The sequence below is a fragment of the Manis javanica genome, chromosome 1 (genome assembly GCF_040802235.1).
Source record: "Manis javanica isolate MJ-LG chromosome 1, MJ_LKY, whole genome shotgun sequence".
Lineage (NCBI taxonomy): Eukaryota > Metazoa > Chordata > Mammalia > Pholidota > Manidae > Manis > Manis javanica.
Genome location: NC_133156.1, coordinates 189,078,477 through 189,099,656, shown reverse-complemented (window position 1 = coordinate 189,099,656; position 21,180 = coordinate 189,078,477). Strand labels below are relative to the sequence as shown.

Below are 21,180 nucleotides of genomic sequence, written 5' to 3'. Positions count from 1 at the left end.
ACATAATAAGCAAGTAAAGAAGACAGTAAAGACACTACCCTTGAATCTTTGGTAACCATGAATCTAAAGCCTAAAATAGCAATAAGTACATATCGATAATCACCCTAAATGTAAATGGACTGAAAGCACCAATCAAAAGATGCAGAGTTACAGAATAGATTAAAAAACAAGACCCATCTATATGCTGCCTACAAGAAACTCACTTCAAACCGAAAGGCATAAACAGACTAAAAGTGAAGGGATGGAAAAAGATATTTCATGCAAACAATAGGGAGAAAAGAGCAGGAGTTGCAGTACTTGTATTAAACAAAATAGATTTCAAAACAAAGAAAGTAACAAGAGACAAAGAAGGATATTACATAATGATAAAGGGGTCAGTCCAATAAGAGGATATCACCATTATAAATATCTATGCACCCAACATAGGAGCACCTAAATATCTGAAACAAATACTAACAGAATTAAAGGGGGAAACAGAATGCAATGCATTCATTTTAGGAGACTAACACACACCACTCACTCCAAAGGACAGATCAACCAGACAGAAAATAAGTAAGGACACAGAGGCACTAAACAACACACTGGAACAGAGGGACCTAATGTATATCTACAGAACACGCCACCCAAAATCAACAGGATACACATTCTTTCAAGAGTGTACAAGGAACATTTCCAGAATAGATGATATACTAGAACACAAAAAGAACTTCAGTAAATTCAGAAGGACTGAAATTGTATCAACCAGCTTCTTAGACCACAAAGGTATGACCTAGAAATAAATTATGCAAAGAAAACAAAAAAGCCCACCAAGACATAGAGGCTTAACAACATCTCCTAAATAATCAATGGATCAATGACCAAATAAAAACAGAGATCAAGCAATATATGGAGACAAATGAAAACAACAACTCAACACCCCAAGATCTGTGGGACACAGCAAACGCTGTTCTAAGAGGGAAGTATATTGCAATACAGGCTTACCTCAGGAAACAAGAACTATCCCAAATGAACAGTCTAAACTCACAATTAATGAAACTAGAAAAAGAAGAACAATTGAGGCCCAAAGACAGTAGAAGTAGGGACATAAGATCAGAGAAGAAATAAATAAAATTCAGAAGAATAAAACATTAGAAAGAATCAATGAAAGCAGGAGCTGGTTCTTCGAGAAAATAAACAAATTAGATAAACCCCTAGTCAAACCCGTCAAGAAAAAAAGAGAGTATACACAAACAGAATCAGAATGAGAAAGGAAGAATCACTATAGATACTACAGAAATACAAAGAATTATTAGAAATACTATGAAAAAATATATACTAACAAACTGGATAACCTAGAGGAAACGGATGATTTTCTAGAAAAATACAGCCTTCCAAGACTGACCCAGGAAGAAACAGAAAATCTGAACAGACCAATTACCAGCAATGAAACTGATTTGGTAATTAAAAGTACAGATGAACAAAACCCCTGGAACAGATAGCTTCACTGCTGAATTTATCAAACACTTAGAGAAGACCTAATACCGATCCTCCTTAATGTCTTAAAAAATGTAGAAGACGTGGGAATATTCTATGAGGCCAGCATCACTCTAATACCAAAATGAGGCACAGATACCACAAAAAAAGAAAGTTACAGACCAATATCCCTGATGAACACAGATGCAAAATCCTCAACAAAATATGAGCAAACCGGATTCAAAAATACATCAAAAAGATCATCCATCAAGATCAAGCAGGATTTATTCCAGGGATGCAAGGATGGTACAATATTCAAAATCCATCAACATCATTCACTGCATCAACAAAAAGGACAAAAATCACATGATCATCTCAACAGATGGTGAAAAAGCATTTGACAAAATTCAACATCCACTCATGATAAAAACTCTCAACAAAATGGGTATAGAGGGCAAGTACCTCAACATAATAAAGGCCATATATGACAAACCGACAGCCAACATCATACTTAACAGCAAGAAGCTGAAGCCTTTTCCTTTAAGATTGGGAACAAGACAAGGATGCCCACTTTCCCCACTTTTACTGAACATAGTACTAGAGGTCCTAGCCACAGCAATCAGACAACATAAAGAAATCAAAGGCATCCAGATTGGCAAGGAAGAAGTTAAACTGTCCCTGTTTGCAGATGACATGATATTGTACATAAAAAAAACCCCTAAAGAATCCACTCCAAAACTACTAGATCTAATATCTGAATTCAGCAGAGTTGCAGGAAACAAAATTAATACACAGAAATCTGTTACACTCCTACATATACTAATGATGAACTAGCAGAAAGAGAAATCAGGAAAACAATTCCATTCATAATTGCATCAAAAATAATAAAATACCTAGGAATAAAACTAACCAAGGAGGTGAAAGACCTATACCTTGAAAACTTATAAGACACTCATGAGAGAAATTAAAGAAGACCAATGAATGGAAATACATCCCATGCTCATAGATAGGAAGAACTAATATCGTCAAAATGGCCATCCTGCCTAAAGCAATTTACAAATTCAGTGCAATCCTTATCAAAATACCAACAGTGTTCTTCAACAAACTAGATCAAAAAGTTCTAAAATTCATATGGAACCACAAAAGACCCCGAATACACAAAGCATTCCTGACAAGGTAGAATAAAGCTGGGGGCATTATACTCCCTAATTTCAAGCTCTACTACAAAGCCACAATATCAGAACAATTTGGTACTGGCACAAGAACACACCCACAGATCAATGGAACAGAACAGAGAGCCCAGATATAAACCCAAGCATATATGGCCAATTAATATATGATAAAGGAGCCATGGATATACAATGGGGAAATGACAGCCTCTTCAACAGCTAGTGTTGGCCAAATTGGCAGCTACATGTAAGAGAATGAAACTGGATTACCGCCTAACTCCATACACAAAAGTAAACTCGAAATGCATCAGAGACCTGAATGTAAGTCATGAAAACATAAAACTCTCAGGAGAAAACATAGGAAAAAATCTCTTGAATATAAACATGAGCAACTTTTTCCTGAACACATTTCCTTGGGCAAGGGAAACAAAAGCCAAAATGAACAAATGGGACTACACACTAAAAAGACTTTTGTACAGTAAAGGTACAAAAGTACATCAGCAGAACAAAAAGGCATCCTACAGTATGGGAGAATATATTTGTAAATGACATATCCCCGATAAGGGGTTAATATCTCAAAAAGATAAAGAACTCATATGCCTCAACACCCCAAAAGAATATAACCCGATTAAGAAATGGGCAGAGGATCTGAACAGACACTTCTCTGAAGAAGAAATTCAGATGGCTAACAGGCACATGAAAAGATGCTCCACATCACTAATCATCAAAGAAATGCAAATTAAAACCACAGTGAGATATCACCGCACACCAGTAAGGATGGCCAATATCCAAAAGACAAACAACAAATGCTGGCGAGGATGTGGAGAAAGGGGAACCCTCCTACACTACTGGTGGGAATGTAAATTAGTTCAACCATTGTGGAAAGCAGTATGGAGGTTCCTCAAAAACTTAAAAATAGAAATACCATTCGACCCAGGAATTACATTCCTAGGAATTTACCCAAAGAAAACAAAATACCAGATTCAAAAAGACATATGCACCCCTATGTTTATCACAGCACTATTTACAGCAGCTAAGATATGGAAGCAACCTAAGTGCCCAACAGTATATAAATGGATAAAGAAGATGAATGGTACATATACACAATGGAATATATTCAGCCATAAGAAGAAAACAAATTCTACTATTTGCAACAACATGGATGGAGCTAGAGGGTACTATGCTCACTCTAATAAGCCAGGTAGAGAAAGACAAGTACAAAATTATTTCACTCATTTGTGGAGTATAACAACAAAGAAAAACTGAAGGAACAAAACAGCATCAGACTCACAGACTCCAAGAAGAGACTAGCAGTTACCAAAGGGAAGGGGGTGAGGTGGGTGGGTGGGGAGGGAGGGAGGGAGGGAGAAGGAGATAAAAGGGCATTATGATTAACACACATAATGTAAGCGGGTCATGGGGAAGTCAGTACAGCACAGAGAAGACAAGTACTGACTCTATAGCATCTTACTATGCTGATGGACAGTTGACTGCAATGGAGTGTGGGGGCACTTGATAATATGGGTGAATGTAGTAACCATAATGTTGCTCATGTGAAATTTTCCTAAGATTGCATATCAATGATACCTTAATAAAAAGAAAAAAGAATAGAAACACAGAAAAAAAAATGTGACTGAGTAGGGAGGAAGAATTGAAACAAGGAAAAAAACTGTAGTCCTGGTCTTAAACTGGAACTATCAATATAAAGTCCTGTTTTTTTCTTTAAAAAGAGAAAACTAATTTTCTATCTCTGTCCACTACAAAGCTAAAGATAAGTACAATCCAGTAGCAAGGAATACCTCTAGTGCCCAGCCTGTAATTTCTAAAAACTGTTTCCTACTAAAAGAAAGTAGGACTCCTTTGAGAAACGGTGAATTTCAAGTCAATGTATAATATGATTTTCTTGTCATAACACAAAGAAAACTATCAATCAAAAACTCATGGAATCATGTCATAAGGACTCAAGAATGAACTCGAGTAGGTTCTTACAAAGGATAAGACAATTTGAACATCGTAAATATAAAAACAGCAAAGAATTTATATACTTCAAATACATATAAACCCATATGTTTATAAAAAAAATATATTTTTTAACTCATCAGTCACTTTTGGAAGATGCTAGGTTTTCAATTCATGAGTTTAAAAACTGCAAAATGAGAAAAAGAATCAAGAATTTATCCTTCCTATCCTTGTAAGAATTGTCCTTAAGAATCACCTTATAAATTGTCATGGAGAAATACTGCTTTATAGAACATTCCAATAAATAAATAAATAAGGCAGTACAGAATTAGAATGTCATGATTTACAACTCATAATGAAATGAAAAATCTAGGCAATGATCTTAAAAGGAGAGACAAGCAGATATGTGCCTCGACTGAAATACACACCACTACTTATTAGGTGTTCTTGCCAAAAAGTAAAATTTAATCTGATAGGACTTTAAATCTAACTATGAATTTATAGGAAATACAGGCAAAAGAAAAACATACTAAATATGGGGATACAGTTGGCAAAAACCAGACTATGAAAGCCCTCCTAGAAAACTCAACTTCTTCAATAAAAATTCTGAATGGAAGATGACAAGAATGAAGAATTGTATATCAAAAGACACTTGAAATATATCAACCAATCGCAATGGATTGATGTTTGGATACTGATTTCAACAAACACACTATAAAGTAGGATTTTTGAGACCAACAGGGAAATTTGAACACTATTTGAAAATATGAATATTAGAGATGTTTAAAAACTCCTTATCTTTCAAAGGTACATGATGAATGAAATATTTGTGGATGAAATGAAATGTTTGGTTTGTCTCAAAAAACTCTACGAGTAAGGGGAGGAGTATAGAGAAAACAAAGTTGGCCATGAGTTGATAACTCATAGGTGATACATAATTTATCCAGTTTCATACAACTCTCTTCATATAATTTCCTCTATTTTTGTGTATGTTTGAGTTTTCAATACAGCAACAGGGTAGGAAATAAATCTATACATAACTATTGTTGTTTGGTTCTCAATTAATTTTAATGAATCATAATTCCTTTTTAATGCAGACTAGAGATTAACACTCAGGTATGCTTTATCTCTAGGCATGAATAGTCTAGAACAAATCCAAACAAAGAATTAGAGCGGAAAGTCCAGATGACTGTATCTACTAATGTTTGGTCATCAAAACAATAAAGGCTGTTCATTTCAGGAAAATAACTTGAATGTGAGGTTCTATTTGACCTCAGATATTGTCTTAAATAACTAAGTAGCTTCATTTTTATGTATTCTTAAACTAATTTTAAAGTCTGATAAATATAATAAAGAGCAGGTCTGAGTCTCATACTAACATCAAACAGTATTTATTATGTAATTACAAGTATATGATAATTTGTCTAAAATTTGAATATTTGTCTAAACAAATCCTTAAACAAAATTCCAGAATTATAATGTTCTACAAGAGTCACCTGTCCATCTCTGCTGTAGCTGTTTTTCATATTCTTGGCTACTATGACAAAAGATAAAATAATAATGACCTGCACATTATTAACCATATCAAAAATATTTAATAGATAAATCTGCTAACAGTTCATTTTAAACATATTTATCCTAATAATGACATATAATAATCTACTGAAATGACAATTGAAATATCACTTTCTGAAAAAGTACTTAGGTCCATATGTCCAGCTAAATACACTGGATCAACTCCAATACTTTTTACTTTGATATGCCTCAATTTGTACATTAACTCAGATCTTCTACTAAGCTGTATGTTTACTATAATGATCTTTGTGTTACCTTTTTAAGAGAAACTTATAGATCAATAAACTTTATATCAATACTAGTTTCATCAGGTAAAAGAAAGTCTATTTTTTGGCTTCATCCCAGAGCATACAATAGTTTCTTACTAAAAAGTTTTGAAGATCTAAATTATAGGTGATTATATCAGGATCAAAGAATATGTTGAATATCTCTCTAATAATAAAAATCCCTTAAATGGAATCCCAAGGTGACCTCTGACCAATGAAACCACAATTGGCAAGAGCCTATAATTAACTCTAAATGTTTTCCACCTTTTCCTTCCAAAAAAACAAAAGCCTAAGACTAGAAAACAAGCTAGTTTTCAGTAGACTCATAAACACTAAGAATGGACTGATGGTTACTACAGGGGAGGGGGAGAAGTGGGTGGAGAGGGTGAGGGGGATAAAAGAGCACAAAAATTCTCAATCATAATATAACTTGGTCATGGAGATGGGAGTACAGCATGGAGAACGTTAGTGATTCTGTAACATCTTCCTACACTGACAGATAGCATCTGCACTAGTGGGAGGGAGGATTTAATAATATGGTAACTGTTGTGTTATATATTTGAAACCAATATAAGATTGTATATCAATGACATTTCAATTAAAAAAAAAACAAGCTAGTTTCTTAATTTTTATCCTGTAGTCAATTACTTTGGTAGGTCCCAGCTCTTCAAACCTATAACTCAGTTGTCCGCAGTTTAACACCTATCACACTATAGAATTAGCACTGATGTTCAGATTGATCTATTAGGTCCTATAAATCTTCAATAAAATATATTAAAAAACATGCAAAGTTCTTGGGTCAGATGAAACCTGGGTTGCGTCTCAACTCCACAGTTTCATAATTTGCTTTATGACTGGGAGCAAGTTAACTGAGACTTTGTATGCCTGTTTCCTTATTTATTAAAATTGGGTATAAGATCACTTATAGAGTTTTTGGGGGGGCCTAATGGAGATCAAATAATACAGGCAATATACTTAGCACAGTACCTAATATAAAGTACTATAGTATTCAAAAAATGTTCTTAGATTTTATAGTGGTGGTGCTAGTAGTGTAACGGTGGGATTAAGTAGTAAGAAAAAAAGTTAGCAACAATGGTGAAAGCTGAGAGTTTCTATACAAACTTCAAAATAAGAAAGAGCATATAATAACACTATGTCCCTGAATTTCAAGGTAACTGAAACGTTTCTATATCAAAACCTCCAAGGTATGAAGGTTCAAATATATTCTTAGGCCTTAATGAGACTTCTGTATTACATCTGCTTAACAAGCATTTACATATCATTAACCTCATCAACACTTTTAAATTAGTATGATCACAAATGATATATATTGTTGTACTAACTATCGTACATTTTTTTCATTGCTAATTGATAGCAGAATTTCATTTCATGAGTAATGGTTAAAAATCTTTATGTCGTAATAACTGCAACAATTAGGTAGTAAAATCATTTAAAATTTATTTTATTCTAAATAAGGTATCATTGATATATATTCTTATGAAGTTTTCACATGAAAAACAATGTGGTTACTACATTCACCCATATTATTGAGTTCCTCTCCATACCCCATTGCAGTCACTGTCCATCAGTGTAGTAAGATGCTACAGAGTCATTACTTGTCTTCTCTGTAACTATCTGTCACTATCTTCCCCATGATCCCCCCTACACCATGTGTACTAATCATAATACCCCTCAATCCCCTTCTCCCTCCCTCCCCACACACCCCTCCGCACCCCTCCCCTTTGGTAGCTGCTAGTCCCCTCTTGGAGTTTGTGAATCTGCTGCTGTTTTGTTCCTTCAGTTTTGCTTCATCATTATACTTCACAAATGAGGAAAATCATTTGGTATTTGTCTTTCTCTGCCTGACTTACTTCACTGAGCATAATACCCTCTAGCTCCATTCATGTTGTTGCAAATGGTAGGATTTGTTTCTTTCTTATGGCTGAATAATATTCCATTGTGTATATGTACCACCTCTTCTTTATCCATTCATCTACTGATGGACAGTAGGTTGCTTCCATATCTTGGCTACTGTAAATAGTGCTGCAATAAACATAGGGGAGCATATGTCTTTTTGAATATGAGAACTTGTACTCTTTGAATAAATTCCTAGGAGTGGAATTCCCAGGTCAAATGGTAATTCTATTTTTCGTTTTTTGAGGAACCTCCATATTGCTTTCCTTAAAAATTTTTTTAGATTACAAAGGTCAACAAATACACCAAAGATACATTTTAACAACTATGAATTATGCAATGAGTCAAAATTTCCCATGTAAATTACTCTTCACATTCAGAGAAGGGATCAAACTATGGGATTTCTACATTGATAACAGATCCCTAACACATTAGTAGAACCCTCTTTGAAAAGAGACAGGTAGATGTTTTAGTTGAAAATTTTGTTGTAAAAAAAATGAAACTATGTAGGAAGATGTTACCATGTGGATTACAAATCATGAAGAAGTAGAGTACTCAATGGTAATTAGAAACCAGGCTTCTCAATTCTGGTGCATGTCAGTTTCCTAAACAGCTTTAAAAAAATACAGATGTGTAGGTCTTACTGTCTAGGAAGTCTGAGTTAATTGGTTTGGATATTGTGTGGTATACTTTTTTAAAAGCTCTTCTGAGGGTTCTAATATGCAGCCAGGAGTAAGAACTACAGTCATACATAAACTAGAAATGACTAATTAGGGACAATGATTATGGAAAGAAAAAGAAAGGAAAGAATGGCGAGGAGAATGGTACAAAGAGTCAAGATAAATTTGATGATATCCTGGATAATCTGGATTCCACAAATACGTATTAGGATGTGTATGACATAGCTCTTCCCAAGACATTTAGGGCCTAATAGAGTTTTTTTAATGACAAATGACAATGGAACATGGAAGAATGTTGTAAAATTTCATTAGAGAGTATAAACAAAATGTTCTGGGAGTTAAGAAGTCACAAAAAAAGTTTACACAAGAAAAGAATATCAAGGTCCAAAAATATAGGAAGAATAAGAAAAAAGAAAACATACATAAGCATTTTTTATTACCACTGACTAGAAAATTTTTATTACCACTGACTAGAAAATCTATTAGGCTAATAGCACACAGAAAAATCAAGAATATATAGGAATTTGCAATTATAATTTGACTATTGGAAATTTTTTAGATGAAAGTTCCCTTTAAGAGCATTAAAAAGAACATTGCAGCTAAAAGCAAAGCTTGGACTAAGATTTATCAAATGGAAGGACTACTAACAAATTAATCCAATAGAGCCCTGGTTTTTCTACTGAGAGAAAGACTTCTTATTTTATGTAAGACTCTATGCTTTTCTAAGATACGCCCCACAAAAATGACTAAAATTTGGTGTCTGGTATGGGAAAAAGGAGAGAAATTTGTGAAATTCTTATCTCCTACTGAGAGAACATAATCATTTTAATGAACTAAGAACACAGTTTATAACACTAATATTTACAGTACACAAGAAAACTATAATGCATATTATCCTAATTGATCAGACAAAAGTATAAAGGTTCAAAATTAATTATTCTGTTCCCAAATAGTTAAATGGCCTTGGAAATCTGTGAAGCTATGAAAGAAAGAAATGTTGATATTTGATAATTATAGACTGATGGAAAGAAAAAGTCAGGGAAGTAAGTCATCAGATCAGATTTGACAGTAATTAAACAAAACAAAACTAGGTTACAGTATCCACAGGCTTAAACTATTTCAACTGAGTCAGTATTCTTTCTTGATTAGAAGATGTTTATCAGAAGTTAGAAATTCAAAACAAGTTTTGATTTTTATAAATACAGTTATAACCATACTAGAACTGACATTTGATAGGCGGCACCACAGAAATATTTTATATGAAGAATAAAATACACTTTAACTTGTATAGGTCCTAAAAAAATTGTAGAAAGATCTTTGAGCAAAATATAGACAATCAGAATATTTGAAAGTCTTTTTAAAAATCACACACTTTTTTTATGAGTATTTTGTCCTTTGATTTAGGATACAATCAAAAAAGTAAAATTGACAATAAAAGTAAACTTTTCCTTAGGCTCAAGATAAATCCAAGATTATAAAATTTTCATTCTATCTTCCAAGAAATACTGGAAATAAAAATCCAACCCTGTTATTAAATATTTTTCCAGGTAGCTTTGAATAACTACTTTTCACCTACATTATTGGGCATAAATTTATGAGTCAAAGAAAATGAAATAAAATAAACTATACAACCTTTAGGGTAAAAATTGTAAAAGTTTTAGAATTTGTGTTCAGCAAGCAAGCATTTAATCATTAATTCTATTTCTTAGCACTGCCCTATTCAGAGGATAAAGCACTCTACGTGGATAAAGCAATTGTACTTTGCAGAGTCAGCTCCCAATATGCATCAACATTCATATTATATAGTGACAAATGAAAAACACAGCCTGTCACTATAGAAACCCATTTTGCTAAAGTAGTGACACAATTACTATTATTTAAAGAATATATTCAACACACATTCAAAAATAAGAAATACTTAAAATTCTGGAAGTGAAAGGGAAACTAAAAATCATTTAGTCACTCTGGGTTCCAGGCTGGGAAATCCAAATTAGGCTTCAAAGGACTAGTAATCACTCAAAATTAATTGCAAGATTTTAGGTAGAGGTACATTTTCACAGAAAGAAAAGTCCAACCACAGCTTTCAACAGAGTCTCAAAGCAGTTTGTAACCCAAAGTTTTCCTATAAGACCAAGCCTGTATTATGTTCCTCCCCTAAGATTAGAGCTCTGTAGCAATCTGTACATTTATCATCATACTGTACTGACCTATATCATAACTACCCAGTAATTTCTGTCTTCCTCCTTCCACCAAATAAATTATAGCAACAGTGAAAGCAGAGAACATCTCTGCTCTCTTCATGGCTATACTCCCATTATTTTCTGGTGCCTGATATGAATTGGTAGGTGATCAACAACCATTTCTTGAATGAATCAATCATTTATATAATTAAATTTGGGTCAACTTTTAAAAAATGCTTCTAAATTAATATTTCAATTACATATCCTTAGTCAATAAGAATTTATAATTCAACTGAAATAAACTTATTTTGAAGCTAACTTTTCCAAAATATATTAAGTATCTATTAAGTTACAGAGCACATCTTTCAAAAAACTTCTTTGCAGTCACTCAGTAGTGTTAAGGTTTGGATGGGTTTCCAAGCTGATAGGAATTTCCATAAGGACACAGCAGCTTACTTAACTGAATGATATTTTAATGGCTTGCAACTGGTCTGTGAATTAAACACTTCAACACAATATCACGTAAAATAACTAAAACCCTAATGTTAAAGGTATTTTCAAAATAAGAACTTAAGAGAAATGAGGTCTTTTCTATCACTGCATGGAATTTTTTGCAATGTGATAGACCACAAATCACAAGTGAATTTTAATAATTATTAAATTTAAAATCTATTCAAGAGCTTTCAAAATAAACTGAATTTTAGATACACTGGTATTCTTTCCTCCAGCTTGATCTACTATCTTGACACAAAATTCACTCAACATTTTCAAAACATCATCATTTTCTAAGTTTTGACTAACTTTTCATAGATTTCATTCATCTACTAGAAAAGTTAAGTTTGCTTCTCCATCCAAATGGCTCTGTAAATACTGGTCCTGTATTTTTTATTTCTTTGTTTTGCTAAAACTATCAGAATGATAACATTACTAAACAGATTAATCTGAAAGAAAAATCACCCATGTAACTTTAAATACACTCACACTTTTTCAGTTAATGTTACACACTAAAATTTACCTTTAAGATATTTCTAAGATTATTTGTAATGGCTTATTTAATGGACATACCGGAAACTGTGAATGCCCTGAAGTTCCTGCTGCAGAACCTCTTGTGTTGTTGCTATTAAGTCCAAGGCTCCAACAAATTCAGAAGTAGATAACAACACCTGTACTGTAGGCTGAGTCTGGTGTACAGTGGCCATTAACTTCAATTTATTGTACACTTTAACACAATTATTTCTGGTAAGTGCCAGTCTTAAGATGTGCAATGATCCTTCACACATTACTTTATCAATCTGTGCAATTTTATCTCGAAGCATTTTTACAGCCTGGGAAGTTTTCTTGAGGTAGTCCTGCAATTCATGTTGAGAGGTCATTGCATGAAAAAATGCTTCTGAACGAAGAGAGATCTGGTGAGCAATATTTACTTCCACAATATCCAGATAATGGCTCAGCTTAAAAGGGAAAGAAAAAAAAACATGGAGTATTATAAGTACATCTTCCTTAACCATCCAAAACTTTATGAAAATGATACAAGATTTCTACAGATATTTTAAAACTCACTGTGTAAACTGTTTAATACAGGGTTCTTGATTGGGCATTACAAAATGGAAGGAAGATGAAAGATACAGCCTAAAGATTAATATAAGACAAAAAAGTGGAAGAAGGTGATTTAACTTCTTTCCCGCTCCTTTCATTACTACCCTCCAAACATCAACTACTTTCTAGAAAGTATGAGTGCCCCACACTCATCTGAGATTATCCTCATTTCAGAAGTGCTAAAATCTGAAAGAGAATCATTTCCTTCACCCCCATACATTATTGCTATCACCAACGTCACATATCACTTATCTGACTAAAAGATGATTATAGTCACCATTTCTATATACCAGGCACTGGTATTTTATATACAACATTTCCTAATTTTAATAATACTGGAGTAAAGGTATTATTATTATTTTACAGATAAGGAAACTGATGCTCAGGTAATGAAACTGAGGCTCACAGACATTAACTTGAATAAAATAATGCAGTTAGAAGTGGCAAAACTAAAACTTGAACCCAGGTCTATCTGATTCAAAAAACCGAAGCTCTTGTACTATGCTGCCTCAAAATGCTAAAGAATCCATGGGAAACTGGACATCTACATGCAAGAGAATGAAACTGGATTATTGTCTAACCCTGTACACAAAAGTAAACTCAAAATGGAGCAAAGACCTGAATGTAAGTCATGAAACCATAAAACTCTTAGAAGAAAACATAGGCAAAAATCTCTTGAATATAAACATGAGCAACTTTTTTCTGAAAGCATCTCCTCGGGCAAGGGAAACAAAATAAAAAATGAACAAATGGGACTACATCATGCTAAAAAGCTTCTTTACAGAAAAGGACACCATCAGTAGAACAAAAAGGCACCCTACAGTAAGGGAGAATATATTTGTAAATGACATATCTGACAAAGAATTAACATCCAAAATAGATAAAGAACTCACACACCTCAACACCCAAAAAGCAAATAACCCTATAAAAAATGGGCAGAGGATATGAACAGACACTTCTCCAAAGAAGAAATTTAGATGGCCAACAGGCACATGAAAAGAAGCTCCACATGGCTAATTATCCGAGAAATGCAAATTAAAACCACAGTGAAATATCACCCCATACCAGTTAGGATGGCCAACATAAAGACTAGGAACAACAAACGATGATGAGGATGCAGAGAAAGGGAAACCCTCCTACTGCTGGTGGGAATGTACACTACTAGTTCAACCATTGTGGAAAACAGTATGGAGGTTCCTCAAAAAACTTAAAATAGAAATACCATTTGACCCAGGAATTCCAGTCCTAGGAATTTACCCTAAGAATGTAGGATCCCAGTTTCAAAAAGATATATGCACCCCTATATTTATCGCAGCACTATTTAAAACAGCCAAGAAATGGAAGCAACCTAAGTGTCCATCAGTAGATGAATGGGTAAAGAAGATGTGGTACATATACACAATGGAATATTATTCAGCCATAAGAAGATACAAATCCTACCATTTGTAACAATATGGATGGAGCTAGAGGGTATTATGCTCAGTGAAATAAGCCAGGTGGAGAAAGACAAGTACCAAATGATTTCACTCATCTGTGGAGCATAACAAAGCAAAAACCGAAGGAACAAAACAGCAGCAGACTCATGGAACCCAAGAATGGACCAACAGTTACCAAAGGGAAAGGGGCTAGGAAGAGTGGGTGGGGAGGGAGAAGGGGAATCAGGGGCATGATTAGCACGCATAATGTGGAGGGGGGGACACAGGGAAGGCAATATAGTACAGAGAAGACAAGCAGTGACTCTATAGCATCTTACTGTGCTGATGGACAGTGACTGTAATGGGGTATGTGGTGGGGACTTGATAATGAAGGGAGTCTAGTAACCACAATGTTGCCCATGTGATTTTACATTAATGATACCAAAAAAAAAAGAATCCTTGGGAGACAGATTGGTGGTCCAGGTCACAAATTATAGAAAGTATCAGAATTAATTTGGATCTTTTTTTTTTCTAGGCTGCTTATTTTACATTTCAAAAATTATTCTTTTACCTATTTGTAAAACTCATTTATTTTCAATATATTTCCTTCTTAAAAAGTTGACAAATGTCTTTAAAAATTGGTTCATAAAAATATTTTATTTGTAACACTACCAAGATTAATTCCTAGAGTAACATACATTAAAAATGCTTTCTAAGGCAGTATATACAGAGAAGACAAGTAATGATTCTATAGCATCTTACTACGCTGATGGACAGTGACTATAATGGGGTATGTGGGGGGGACTGGACTTGATAATAGGGGGAGTCTAGTAACCATAATGTTGTTAAAGTAACTGTACATTAAAGATACCAAAATAAAAAAAATGCTTTCTCATTTCAAATATGGACATGCAAAACTTGAGTTGCTTTTCTTCCTTGCAAAGTGCACATGCCTTTGCTGGCTACATTATCTTTCCATTTGTCTCCTAGTTTTTTAGTTTTAGATTCTTCAGCATACAGCTCAAACTTTAGGCATTACCTCTGAACATCTAAGGAGGATTCACAGTGTTAAAGGATTAATGAACTTTTAATTTTTAGGACTCATCAAATTAGAAGAAATTATATGATCACCAAGTCTGTTTTCTTAAAACCATGCAGGATCACACATATCTTCAGTAGGGCTCCTTTAATAATTTATTATACTATATAATAGGTTACAGACAAGAAATTTTTCCATAGTTTAAACATCTTGAATTTATACTCTTCTGCTGTTTTCATCTTCAACACAGCTGTTCAGTTACTTACCTAAATATAACAAAACTGATTCTGTAACTTACCAAAAAATAAAATTCCACTACTTTAGTCATTCCAAACATTTAGCATGAGAAAATTATTTCATTTGAGTTTCAAAGATTTCTGCAATTTATCAATATCCCATTGCTCTTTTCTTTTCAAAGACATACTATTTTTGTAAGTTATTTTCCTATTTAAATTCCATAAGGGAACAATTTTTAAAGTACCCCTAAAAGTGTCTGTATAGATTGATGAGATTTTTATTCACTTTTGTAAGCAGTCTGAGAGTGAGCCTGTGTCCACAAACCCATCATTTTCATTAGATTTATGAATCTGTTCTTATTCAAGGAAAACCTTTATAGGTAAAAATGTTACCAAAGAAAAAAGTAAATTCATTTTCATTTTCAACTGTGAAAAAAGGAATACTCATGATTCTTTCCCCACATTTCTTCTCTCTTTCCCAAACTAGTTTTTTCTTGTTATTGAGAAGAATTGGACTAAATTCAATAAATTCAATAAATTATTGACGTCTTCCTGAGACAAGCTTTCAAACTGCCAAGAGATGTCACTAGACTGAAGCAAAATGCTTTCTTCTCAGAACCACACAGTCAGTTTCAGAAAAGCTCTGAACTAAGTGCTGAGAAAGAACTGGGATCGAAGATCCTTACTTCCTATTCAAGTTTTAAAATATTCTTTGTATGTGAATTAAGATATGCTTAAAATTAATCTACATTTTAAGTGACTTTCAGGATGTTAACTTCTGAAATATAGGACACTGTAAAATTTTTTGAAGCCTCTTACTAATAACACACAAAAGATGAGGCTTTGCAAAACTAAAAATACAATTAGAAATATTGTATTGTTTGACTAGGATATTTTTCTTCAAAATAATCATCCTTACTGTGTAAATGAAGCAAAATAGTACCTCAAGTTGATTTTCTGTGCTTTAAATCATAAAAAACATAAAATTAGCCAATATATTGTTTGGAATAAATGTTACTTGTGTTATCTAATATATCCTTTCAACTGAAATTCTATCAATTCTTGTTTCAGATAAGAGGCACTCAAACAATAAGGTTTTCCTTTTCCACCAGCACAACTTGCATTCCACTATGTCAAAATGCTAATACTTCATCAGTTAAGATTTGAAAGCTTATAGTTATCATTAACAATAAAAATGAAATTAAAATAAGAAGCACTTACGAAATAATTAAATTTGAACCCATGCAAATAGTACCACTTAACTAGAATAAAGTTTTCAACATGGAAAAAGTAAAAAGGAAATTACCTTTTCTTGTAGCAACTTTGAGGAAGCTGCATCACGATTTCCTTTTCCACCAGCAGTATTAAAATGAGACCATGGTAAAACTGAATTAAAAGTTAAGGAATCATCCAAGGCAAAATCTGGTTTCATAAAAATCTATTAAAAAAATGCATTTCCCTCAATTAGAAAAACATTTTTTATCCATTATTCCTCCCAACACTGTAAGACCACTAGACAATAATTAACTTGGATCTCAAATATAAACAGCAAAAGCAAGAGATAAGGTGGGGTATTTACACAAAAGCCTATATAAGTAAAATGCAGAAATGTTTCATCAAGCTAAAAATGCTCATGAAAGACAGAAAAAATTGTTTTGCCTTTATCAGTGGAGATGATCTTTCTATTGCTACTTGATAAAACTCACTAATGCAGTCCCACTGAGCACATGCCAGATGTCATGCCCTAAAATTTCCATATTATTTCCCACTGACAGTGGTTTTGTAAAAACACCAAATATCATTTTTGTTATATTTACATTTCTATTTTCTCCTGTTCAAAATTATTTCAAAATTAGTTTTATAGATTGGACTAAATTTTACTATACACTATTGTATATATATTTTGTAGATGGGACTATACACTAAACTTTTTTAGATAGGACTATACAGTAAATTTTATACACTAATATTTTATAGATTGGACTATATACTAAAACAAACAAATTCAATTTTACATATCACATCCATCTGGGCACTCAAAGTCGTACCCATTTTATTTCCTAAATATTGCTTGATTCCTTTCTCTCCTCTGTCTCCACAGCAATTTCACCAGTGTAGCTCTTCATTATATGTGGATTACAGTAATTGGCTATTTACTGATGTGCTTCCCCAATCTATCCCCTACAATGCTTTCAGATACACCTTTATAACTGAATCACTTCTCTATTTAAATCTCTCAATGGATTCCCATTACCACAGACCAAACTCTTTAGAATGGCATTGAAAGACCTTCATTTTTTTGGAGCCACTTACCTATCTGTATTTTGCCACTCCCACTATTTACAAGTCACCTTCCAACTATCTTACATACTGTCTTATGCTTAAGTATCTTTATACATGCTTTCAGCCTAGAATGCTCTTTCTTGCATATTTTCCTAGAGAATATGACCCAATCAAAAGGGCAAATGTGTCTTTGTATTATAGAGATTAATTACCCATGTCTGAACACAAGTACGCTATGCATACTTACTATTCCAAACTTCACAAAAATTATTTATTTAACCTAGGTATCTCCCCCCAGAAAACATACGTTCCTCTAAGACTGGACTGATAGTTTTTAATCTTTGTGCCTAGTATGCCAGTGCCTAGCATAAGGCCTGAAACATGGTTTAATCAATTAATTGTTTAATTAATTTCTATGCTATACTTTATTTACTGATTCATTTTACCTATACCCAAAAATTAGTATGAATGTGATAGGGAAAATCTAACTAGGGGTGTGTATATTTTCTAGTCACTGAATGGGAAACAAAGATAAATTAATACAGAGGTCCTAATCTCAAGAATCTTTAGTCTAAGGGATGTGATACAATATACATATAAATATAAAGGGAAGAGTGACAAATACTTTAAAAGGTAGGGCAGGGGTCTTGATAAAATGCTATGAGAATTAAGCAAAATGGGCAGTTATCTTCAGTTGTGGGAAAATGTATTCACATAAAGTTGCCATTTAAGCAAAAGTCTGCAAAAGATTAAATATGGGGAGATGAGGGAAGTCCTCCAGGCTAAAGGGACAGTACAAGTAAAGCACAAAGCAGACAAAAAAGTTTGGCTGAAGTAAAGAACATGTAAAGATTAGTAGGCAAAGTTAAGAGTGTGACTATGATGGAAATGAGATATTAAGGACCTTACATGATAGAGTTTGAATTTTATTTTGTAGCAATCAAACAACTTAAAATATGACTGCCATCTTCTTTTTGGTTCTGTCTTTCTGTCTCTTCTTACCTAAAGAGCAATTACCACAGACGTGTTTGAATCTAATGAATGCAGTAGACCATTTCCCCAGAAAAAAACCTTGTATATTACACATCTCGACAAAATGTTACATACAAAGAAAACAGCTCTTAATAATTTGAAGTGGAAGTAAGATCAATAAAATTCTGTTTTAGAATAGAGATACTTGTACCTATTTGTAGGTTTTAGTGATGAAGGAGAGACTAATGATGCAAGAAAGAAGAAAACTGATGCATGAAATTCCAGAGAGGCAAAGTGGTCAAAGTGTCAGAAAGTTTCTTACAAAGCAAAATTAAAGATATTAAAAAGAGTATTCTTATTTTTTTAGGCTTTGTTACCTTAGGTACTTGTTCCAGATCTGTCCTGGATTTATCTTTGAAAAAAGGGAAAAGGGAAAATATGATTTTTAAACTTGTTATTCTTTTACTTTCATAAAATATATTTTGACAGATTCTGTACTATGTAACAACCAAATAACCAAGTATTCTTAAGCTTCTCCCTTCAACAAGTATCTATTCAGAGCTTCTTGTATACCTAATAGTAGGCAAAGCATTTAATAAGACATTGTTTCCATTAATTTTAATCAACTGTATAGTAGCAATAAAACAACTAAATATATTTCAAGTATTCTTTACATGGACACAGAAAGCTGCATACTATCTTAAATTTTGGTGAGATAAGTCTGGCATGCTGACTCCCACCTGTTTCTTCAGCCTCACTTCTTGCTCTCAGTAGAACCAACATCTTACAGTTCTTTGAACATGCTACGTTCCCTCTTGACTCTATGGCTTTGCATAAACTGTTCCCTTTTCTTGCAATATCTTTTCCCACATAAATCTTTATTGATAGCTAGTTTAAAATACAAGCAATAATCACCAACTTTCGGAAGTCTTCTAAGACTAAGTTTGGAGCCCTATTCAATCTTACCACACTGAACTTTCTGCTTGATAAGCAGTACTGCAATTGTTGGTTTACTGATTCAACCTTATTCAGGAGACCATCAACTTCTTGAGGACAAGGGCTGTTTCTCATTCATCTATTTTTTTAAGCAATAAGCAAAGCACCAAGCACCCAGACATTAGGTAAGTATGTGGTCAAGTGAAGAATAACACTACCATCAGACCTGTGATTTTTTTTCTCTAAAAGCTTTTGTAGGATAAATTATGATCGTAGGCTAAAAAATTTCACTAGAAACAAAAATCTTAATATGACAGCCAAGGTCCCAAAATTAAGATTTTGTTCATTAGTATTCATGCTATGCTATAAAAGCAACATTTATCTACATATTATCTACATATTATCTACAAATAGCACAAATTTTACATACCGTGAGTATGTAAAAGAGTCCTGTCAAAGGTATTTTTAGGAGGACAAATATTCTTGCATCTCTCATGAATCTTCTCTCTCTAATAAAAATACAATTAAATAAGTAATGTGATCAATGCTGTGGTAATATGAGTATTTAAAGCATCAAAATGTTTCACAACAGAATATCAGAATATACCAAATTAGTTTTACAATTATTAATATGAAATCACTAGCCTCTTGAACTTAAATACAAATAACAAGTGTGTTTGGTAAACCAAATACCACTGAGAACCACGAACACCTGTGTTTATTCTTATAACTCATCCCATTTTATATAATTACAGTGAAATCTCCACAAATTTGGAATGAAGTAGGAAAGCAAATGAAAAATACTTATTTTCTTTCATGAATATACGAACCTATGAACATGTCAAAATTCATTAAGATGCACTAAGATTTGCACATTTGATTGTATGTATCTCAATTTTAAAAAAACTGGATCTTGAGAAATAAATTTTAAGAAGAAAAATTCTTATTTATATAACAAATTGGTCAAGAGAATAATTTTTTAAAACAAGGGAAATTTGAAAACTTATATACCTGAGATAGATTTTAGCTGACACTTTCTGAGACAAAGATAAAAAAAAAATCCCACTCTGATTTTAGAATGGATGACCACTAACAACATTGTTATCTTTTCAGAAATACTATAAATAGGACACATAGGAGAGTGGAGTGTGGTAAGGTAAAAAACACTTCAGAGATCTGATAGCAGTTACCAGAAATTACAGGATTGTCTTCTAAAGTGGCTGTTCCATTTTGCACTGCTACCCACAATGAATGAGATAGTCCTCACTCTTAGCAATATTTAGTGTTGTCAGTGTTTGGGGTTTATACCATTCTAACAGATGTGTAGTGGCATCTTGTTTTAATTTGCAATTCCCTGAAGACATATGATGTTGAACATCTTCTCATATGCCTCTCTGCCACCTGTATATCTTCTTTGGTGAAATGGCTGTTCACATATTTTGCTCATTTTCTTTTATTGTGGTTAAATATGCATAACATAAAATTTGCCATTTAAAACCAGTAATGAT

General features: G+C 33.2%; 1 protein-coding gene across 5 annotated transcripts in view; it reads right to left on the bottom strand.

Moving 5' to 3' along the window:
* VPS54 (VPS54 subunit of GARP complex) overlaps window positions 1-21,180 on the bottom strand; it is a 113,237-nt gene that overhangs the window by 62,335 nt on the left and 29,722 nt on the right. For all 5 annotated transcript variants that reach the window (XR_005055428.2, XM_036996646.2, XM_017673991.3 and 2 more), the window contains 4 exons: window positions 20,103-20,181; window positions 19,114-19,148; window positions 16,788-16,919; window positions 12,261-12,646 (listed from right to left, as the gene is read on the bottom strand). Coding sequence is in view for 4 of the 5 variants with exons in the window: in XM_036996646.2 (XP_036852541.1) it covers window positions 12,261-12,646; window positions 16,788-16,919; window positions 19,114-19,148; window positions 20,103-20,181 (632 nt within the window). In the remaining variant the exon portion in view is untranslated. The remainder of the gene's footprint in view (window positions 1-12,260; window positions 12,647-16,787; window positions 16,920-19,113; window positions 19,149-20,102; window positions 20,182-21,180) is intronic.